Below are 8,426 nucleotides of genomic sequence, written 5' to 3' on the forward strand. Positions count from 1 at the left end.
TGAAAAACGTTAACCCAAATTCAATTAATTAGAAAGAAAAGACGATCCGTTTAATATTTCATAATACTTTAATTCACTAATTTAGGAAAGGTTTACAAACTATAAAAATAAGAAAAGTTACCGAATCTGATGACTGCAAATTAAATACTGATCTTAATATGAAAATGACAAATGAAATTTAATGTATGTATTGTATGTATTAGACTAAAGAAGAAAGCCTTCATTATATATTTACAAATACATTTAAGATTTTAGTAAGTAAATAAAGAAGCAAATATAATTCATTTACGATATTATTAAACAGTGTTAATAGATTAAAGATTTTTGACATCCTCCCGCCAGGATGAATTAGAAATTTCTAACGGGTACAAAAGTTGTATTGGCCTTCGTAAAATAGAACCGCTGGAAAGTCTTATCTCACAAGCTCGAATTTTACCATCTCGTCCGGGAAAAACTGTTTGTATAACAGCCAAATGCCAAAGAGGTCGAGGCAACGATGAATCTTCCACCAGTACCACATCTCCAACTTGCAACGAATACCTACAATCTGATGACTCTAAAATAAAAGAAACGTCGAATATAGATGAAATCGAGGAGGAATTAAGTGTTCTGTTAGAGCGGCTCACAGCCACTCATGAAAGCTTAAAAAAGCAAACGGTGATGTGGTGCCGTTAATAAAATCAGATGACATGGGAAAAGAAGCTGATACTGTAGCGGAATACGAAGACAAAGCAATATCTACAATCGCACGACTTAGGTGTCGCCTGTCTAAGCTTCGTCATTGTCAAGGGCAACCTACAATCAACGATATTAACGATACCACTCAAACAACAGCACCACTTCCTCCTCTGCCACCTATCCCGCCATCGAATTTCAATGCAATTAAATTAAAAAAATTGCAGCCAAAGAAGTTCTCTGGCGAATTTAAAGATTAGGTTCCATTTTGGGAACAATATCGTGTTCTCGTTCATGAAAACCCTTCTCTTAGTACCATCGATAAATTTAATTATCTCAAAACTGTATTGACAGGTAAAGCAGCAGAAACATTAGCTGGTCTCACTCCATCAGAAGCCAACTACGTTACAGCTATTACATTATTGAAAGAAGAATACGGAAACAACGAGAAGATTATAGATTTCACGATGCAACGTTTGCTCTCTATTCAACCCGTTAATTCGAAGACAGATGCTGTTGGTCTGCGACGGTTATACACCTCGGTCTTATCTTCTACTCGCTCGCTCTCATCATTAGGTATCCCGTCGTCTAATTATTTTGTTATGTTGAAAGGTGTTTTGTTGCGATGCATTCCCAACGAACTGCGAGTCGATTTCCATCGCTACTACGAGGACTCAAACATAAATTCTCATCGCTCGGATAACGAAGATGATGCAGCCAGTGTTTCTTCCGCCTCAGAAAATTCTTCGAAAACGATTGGTGACATACAGGTAAACTGCCTTTTGAAGTTTCTTAAACGAGAAGTAGAATCTCTTGAAAAGGCAAATGAGGCAAAGCTACATCTATCTCGATCGACCGTGACTAATACAAATTCAAGACCTGTCAAAACAGCATTAGGTTTGTTTACTTCTGAGAAAGAAAATAATTCTTGTATATTTTGTAGTAGCACAAATCATGATGCCAAGGATTGTTCCTGCACAAAAAGTATTCCTGAAAAGAAAAAAATGCTTGTTGCTGAGGGAAGGTGCTTTCGATGCTGCAAAAAAGGTCACAACTCGAGGATGTGCAGAGTAAAAGGAATTACTTGCAAAACGTGTAATGGACATCATGCTACCAGTATGTGCGACCCTTCTTATTGTCCAAAAAATAATATAAAATCTGTGAGTATAAACAACGATTCTGCCATTAACCTGTACACATCTGATCGATTGCAAAAAGGTGTTACATATTTACAAACAGCATGTGCTTATGCAAGTAGTGAAAGTTCTACCTTTTCTATGTTCGTTCGCATTGTCATGGATGGAGGAAGCCAGCTCTCGTTTATTAAGTCAACGCTGGCACGTCGTTTGAATTTACCAATTGTGGGAGAGCATAATTTGAGCGTGATAACCTTCGGAAGTGAAAAACCAAAGCCAAGCAAGATCTGTAACAGAGTTCGGTTAGTACTTCGTAGCCAATTTGATGATCAAGCCGTAGTGATAGATGCGATTGAGGTTCCAGCTATTTGTTTCGATGGGCTATCTGAGCCCACAAACGATCGAATTATTTCAACAGTAAAGCTGACTTTAGCTGATAATCGTGCTCATGGACCAACACTAGAAGATGGGATTAGCGTGCTCATTGGTGCCGATGCTTATTGGCAGTTCGCAACAGGTGAACACAAGCGTCTCACAGAGAGGTTAACAGCAATAAACACCATTTTGGGTTGGACTATTCAAGGACCATCGACCACAGAACAAAAATTATCCGATTCCACCTGTGCAACGTCACTTAACATATGTGCCTGTGAAGATATACAACGATTGTGGCGGCTTGACGGTTTGGGAATACTATCAGAAGATAAAAAAGAGGTAAGTGGCGATGTTTCCTTACATATTAGTAGAAAAGGTGACAGGTTTGAAGCATCTCTTCCGTGGAAAGCCATTTCTACTCCCCTGCACAACAACAGAACGGGTGCTTTCATACGGATGCAATCACTAGTGCTAAAACTTTGTGCATCTGGAAAAATTATTGATTACGATGAAGCTATGAACGAGATGATATCAGCTGGCATTGCAGAGCGGGTGTCTGAAGATGTGGTTGGTGACGTTTTGTATTATTTACCACACCGTCCGGTGTACAGAGAAGATAAAGAAACAACAAAACTTCGTATTGTTTTTGATGCTTCCGCCCACGCTCCAAATTATTTATCGCTAAATGACGTTTTGGAAGTAGGAGAGAACTTTTTAACTGATCTTTTGCTCATTCTTTTAAATTTCCGAGTTGGAAAAGTTGGTCTCATTTCAGATATTGAAAAGGCGTTTTTACAAATAATGCTGAAACCATCAGATAGAGACAGTCACCGCTTCCTCTGGTTTGCCGAAAAGATTGTAAATGAGAAAATATTGCCTGCAGTAATCACCTACCGAATGACGCGACTATCATTTGGCGTAAAAAGCAGCCCTTACATTCTGGGTGGGATGATTCAAGAACTAATCAAAGAAGCTTTGTTGAAATTTCAAGATCAATGTGCGTCTGCAAATGGAAGTGACGAAGAGATGGAACGTTATCGATTCATTTGCGAGCTTTTGAAAAAAAGTTTTTATATGGACGATTTTGTCGCATCTATGGATGATAAAATTGTTGCTACACAAGTTTATCGGGAAGCCAATGGAATTTTTGAAAGTGCGTCCATGAAGTTACGTAAGTGGAATTCTAATAACGCTTGCGTGCGGAATGGTTTTTCCGAAGACGAACAATTATCTGCTTCTCCAAAGGTGCTAGGCTTGCGATGGGTTATAGCAACGGACGAACTTCAAGTAGATCTTAACTCAGTGCTGAGTTTATTGAATTCTGTGTCCGTGCAAGGAACCAAACGCAGTGTGTTACGAATCATGGCAAAAATATTCGACCCCTTTGGTGTGCTCTCTCCATGGACTGTTCGACTCAAAATTCTTTTTCAAAATATTTGGCGCAAAAAACTAAATTGGGACGAGGAACTTTCATCAGACTTACAATGCATTTGGGAGACCTGTCGGAACGAGATAAACGAACTTAACGAAATAGGTATTCCAAGGCACTTGTCCACGAGCAGAGAGGGATCAACACAAGTACACGTTTTTGCTGACGCAAGTCAGCATGCATTTGGAGCTGTAGCTTACGCGAGGACAGTGCAATGTGACGGTCAAATTACTGTTAGATTTATTTGCTCGAAGAACAGAGTTGCTCCTTTCAAGAACGATGGTCAAAACGAACTCACTATACCGAAATTAGAACTAATGGCTGCGTTGGTTGCTGCTCGGCTGCACGCTTACTTGAAGGAAAACTTACGCATTACTATTTCTGATACTTTTTTATGGAGCGATTCTCAAATTGTTCTTTATTGGATCATGGGTTCAAATAAACGTTGGAAGCCGTATGTAGAAAATCGCGTTAAGGAAATAAAAGCTTTGTCAAAATTGTCATCATGGAGACATTGCCCTGGTGTGGAAAACCCTGCGGACCTGCTCACAAGAGGTATTAGTGCATCATCTCTCATACGGTCTTCTGTTTGGTTCAACGGCCCACCTTGGCTAATGGAGGATAAGTCTGTCTGGCCATGTACTCCTATTGCTGATACAATTGCTGTATGTGGTCTCTCTTTGCATGCAGATGATGAAAATGAAAACGCAGCAGTTGTAAAGTTACAGTTTGCCGAACCAGTTATGAATGCTAAGGAATTTAGTACATGGACTCGTCTTCTTCGTATTACTGCCTGCTTTTTTCGATCTATCGATAGATTTAGAAAGCGGGAATTTGATTTTATTTCCGCTGAAGATATCGCCAACGCTGAAAGTTACTGGATCCATCAAGCACCAGCACTTTCGTAACGAGATTTCATCTCTTCAAGCAAAAAAGGGTATGCCTTCCAATTCTAAATTATTGTCTCTTTTTCCATTTTTAGATGATGCCGACAATTTTTTGAGAGTTGGTGGTCGTCTCCAAGAGGTTGAAGCTAATCAAAACCTAGCTCACCCTATCATCTTGCCGAAGTCATCTCATATAACTAAACTTATAGTGATTGATCTTCATGCAAGAATCTTTCATGGTGGTACCTCAGCAGTTCTTTCAAACTTACGCTCAAAATACTGGATTATAAGAGGAAGACAACTTGTGAAAAATATAATCAAAAATTGCTTCGTTTGTAAGATGCTTCGAGGTCAAGCAGCTTCGCAACCTTTTGCTCCACTTCCAAAAGATAGAATGCTGTCAGCCAAAGCATTTGATGTGACAGGAATTGACTTCGCCGGTCCTTTGTATGTTCTGGATGTATCTGGTCAGCGAAAAAAGTTTTACATATTTTTATTCACTTGTGCAGCAGTTTGTGCTGTGCACCTAGAATACACAAACGATCTTACTACAGAGAGTTGTATTCTTGCTATAAGACGATTCATTGCTCGGCGAGGAGCTCCTCGCATAATTTATTCAGACAACGCTACAACCTTTAAGAAGGCTTCTTCTGAATTTAAACAACTAAGTAACGTACGAACTAGTGAACGCTTTCTGGGTTTTTTGAGTGACGCTCAAATAAGATGGAAGTTCATTGTTGAACGAGCGCCATGGTGGGGTGGCTTTTGGGAGCGACTAGTAGGTGTGGTCAAAACGGTTCTTAGGGGAGCTGTAAGACGATCCACCCTAAACAACGATCAGCTGCATACATTGCTCACGGAAGTTGAGTGTGTAGTGAATTCGAGGCCTTTAACGTACATGGGGGATGACCCATTAGACCTCGCACCATTAACTCCTGCGAATTTTCTCAATGGTGGCGACAGCGGATGTAGGCCTTCAGAAGAAATAACTTGCAAAAATCGAACTGGTGATGGACTACGAAAGCAGTGGAAAGAGCGTCTACTTTTCTTAGCTGCTTTTAAAAGACGTTGGTTTAAAGAATATCTTTTGCAATTGAGAACGTTGCATCATGCTAAAAATTGCGCGAATTCCAGCTTGCAAGTTGGAGATGTGGTACTGGTGGAAGATTCATCGTTGCCTCGACCTCTTTGGCATTTGGCTGTTATACAAACAGTTTTTCCCGGACGAGATGGTAAAATTCGAGCTTGTGAGATAAGACTTTCCAGCGGTTCTATTTTACGAAGGCCAATACAACTTTTGTACCCGTTAGAAATTTCTAATTCATCCTGGCGGGAGGATGTCAAAAATCTTTAATCTATTAACACTGTTTAATAATATCGTAAATGAATTATATTTGCTTCTTTATTTACTTACTAAAATCTTAAATGTATTTGTAAATATATAATGAAGGCTTTCTTCTTTAGTCTAATACATACAATACATACATTAAATTTCATTTGTCATTTTCATATTAAGATCAGTATTTAATTTGCAGTCATCAGATTCGGTAACTTTTCTTATTTATATAGTTTGTAAACCTTTCCTAAATTAGTGAATTAAAGTATTATGAAATATTAAACGGATCGTCTTTTCTTTCTAATTAATTGAATTTGGGTTAACGTTTTTCAAAAGGGGTATATCTCGCTTTAACGATAGAAGACAGCATTGGGTTTTCGAAGCCTTAAATTACACGCGGGTTTTTATTACTCAATGTTGTTTAAGTCGGAATTGAGCTTATTGTATTTTGTAGTTGCAATTCCGCATCCGAAGAAGAGGGATGTGAATCTGAAAACGAGTATGGAAGGCCAAGAGTACTATCGTCAGCGAAACAATGTATTGGATTAGAAGTTGCAGACAGGTGATCTTTAATAAAAATGAGAAGAAGTGTTGGAGATAAAACAGAGCCTTTGGGCACACCAGAATTTATTTTGTTGTTTTCATACTTGAAACTATCCAATACTACTTGTATTGAATGTTCCGAAAGGTAAATACTAACCCAATGAAGAAGGGATTCATGAAAACTGAAAGCACGCATTTTCGATAGAAGAGCCTAATGCCAAACCCTATCAAATGCTTTTGAAATATCAAGTGCAATAATCTTGCTTTCTTCAAAACGATGTAAAGATTTGTTTCAATGTTCGGTGAGATGAACCATGAGATAATCATGCAAAAGCCGTATTGTTGGTCATTAAGAAGCTTTCGATCTTCAAGATATTTCTTGAGCTGATAATTAATCAGCGTTTCCATGACCTTGGAAAGAAGTAAAGTAAGTGCGATCGGTCGGTAATGAGAAGGTGAGGAAGAATCGTCTTTTTTGGGGATAGGCTGGACAAATGGGGCTTTCCATCAGCTCGGAACCAGACTTGAGGAGTAGGACACAAGAAAAAGCTTACGAAGTGGTTTTGCCAGCGTTGAAGAACACCTCTTCATGAACTATAGCGGGGATACCATCCAGACCAGCTGATTTATGTATGTTAAGATCTTTTAGGACTCTTCCTGCAGTACGAGTAGGAAAACAGATTGGCCCCATAGAATCCCTAAAGCGATCGATGACAGGCGGAGTCATAACACTCACTGGCAGTTTTGAATTAGCGGCGAACTGCCTAGCGAAGAGGTTAGCTGATGCTTTTAACCCTGTTCGGGATAAAAGTCCTCATTCCCAGGAGAATAAAACTTGTGATCATATCAGCGCTGGCGTCAACGTCACTATCGATGAAGCATAGTGTCCAGTTAAAGATCCTGAAGTACTTATTGAAGCCATACCAGTTGGCTTTCTCGTATTGCCAAACGGTTCTCTTAGGAGCTCTTTCTTTAACTGAACAGTTTTGACAAGAGAAATTTGCTGATATAATACAATGGTCAGATGTGTCTAGAGGAGATAGAACACTAACAGTGTACTTATCAGGGTCAGAGGTAAGAAACAAGTGAAGAGTGTTCTCTGCTGGACGTTCAACGTCCGATATTCGGGTGGGCTGAGTTAGGTGGTTCAACTTAGCGAAGATTTCTGTACACACTCCATCGGGTGTTGTCTGGCCTGAATGTTGAAGCCATGAAGAATTTTGTACATTGTAATAGCCTGTAACAAGGAATCTGTGCTAGGACAGGACGAAACAATTCTTTGAATAGCATCAGACAGAGCATCATATGCACGAGAAGTTGATAGTCTGTCCAAATTTGAGCTTCGATAAAGGAAGCAATAGTGAATGATTTACTTATTTATGGTAAATTTAAACATCATGAAATAAAAAAAAGAATTGGTGCAAAGACCATATTGAGGTAAGAGCTGATAAGCAATATTGCATATAACTATAGAATCAAGGTAGTTAAAGGATTGGACTACTTCAAATTCATGCTCCCACTGCCTTGATTGTTTAACCTTGTTTGTTCCTTGCTTTTCCCTCTCTAATGTGTGAACCATGTTTTGGGGCACCTGCTTGATTTAATTAAAGGAATCGTGAACAGGTTCTTTTGTTCCAACAATGATGTCATTGTCGTTTGCGTAAGCCAGTATCTAGATGATATGCCATCGGCTTCCGGTGTTTGTTTTGACAGTCTACTCGACATCTACTATGCTTGCTGGAAGTAGCATATGGCTTCTTGAAGTGGTGGAGCCTCAACTTTGTCACTTTCCATTGCTCCAGTATGCCTGAAAAATCGGCTATAAGAACTGTCCGTTCTTGCAATATGTGCTGCGTGGTGTATATTGTCTCATGTTTGGGATTTTTTCTGTCTGTCAAGCCGTTTTTCTGTTCGTCTTAGCTCTTTGTATTGCAACTAGTCCCATTGAGGGTGAATCTTAACGCTTGACCGAAGGTGTTACTGGTATTCTCATTGCGTAGAGCAGCTGTTTTGTCTTCAAAAGACCATCCGCTCTTGGAGCACCA

General features: G+C 39.3%; 1 protein-coding gene across 1 annotated transcript; it reads left to right on the top strand.

Moving 5' to 3' along the window:
- The first annotated feature begins 1,261 nt into the window (after window positions 1-1,261).
- Window positions 1,262-5,856, top strand: LOC129940546 (uncharacterized). Its single transcript, XM_056048924.1, has 4 exons — window positions 1,262-1,445; window positions 1,619-4,377; window positions 4,433-4,552; window positions 4,598-5,856. Exons 1-4 carry the CDS (start codon window positions 1,384-1,386, stop codon window positions 5,854-5,856), a joined length of 4,200 nt encoding a protein of 1,399 aa, XP_055904899.1. The 5' UTR covers window positions 1,262-1,383.
- The last annotated feature ends 2,570 nt before the right edge of the window (window positions 5,857-8,426 follow it).

The sequence above is a fragment of the Eupeodes corollae genome, chromosome 1 (assembly GCF_945859685.1).
Source record: "Eupeodes corollae chromosome 1, idEupCoro1.1, whole genome shotgun sequence".
NCBI classification, from domain to species: domain Eukaryota; kingdom Metazoa; phylum Arthropoda; class Insecta; order Diptera; family Syrphidae; genus Eupeodes; species Eupeodes corollae.

Bases quoted from the DNA above. Each gene is read 5' to 3' on its own strand.
- LOC129940546 (XM_056048924.1), top strand. From the start codon at position 1,384: ATGATGCAGCCAGTGTTTCTTCCGCCTCAGAAAATTCTTCGAAAACGA. The intron at 1,446-1,618 runs GTAAACTGCCTT...TATATTTTGTAG, and splicing joins AAACGATTGGTGACATACAG to TAGCACAAATCATGATGCCA. The intron at 4,378-4,432 runs GTACATGGACTC...ATCTATCGATAG, and splicing joins TATGAATGCTAAGGAATTTA to ATTTAGAAAGCGGGAATTTG.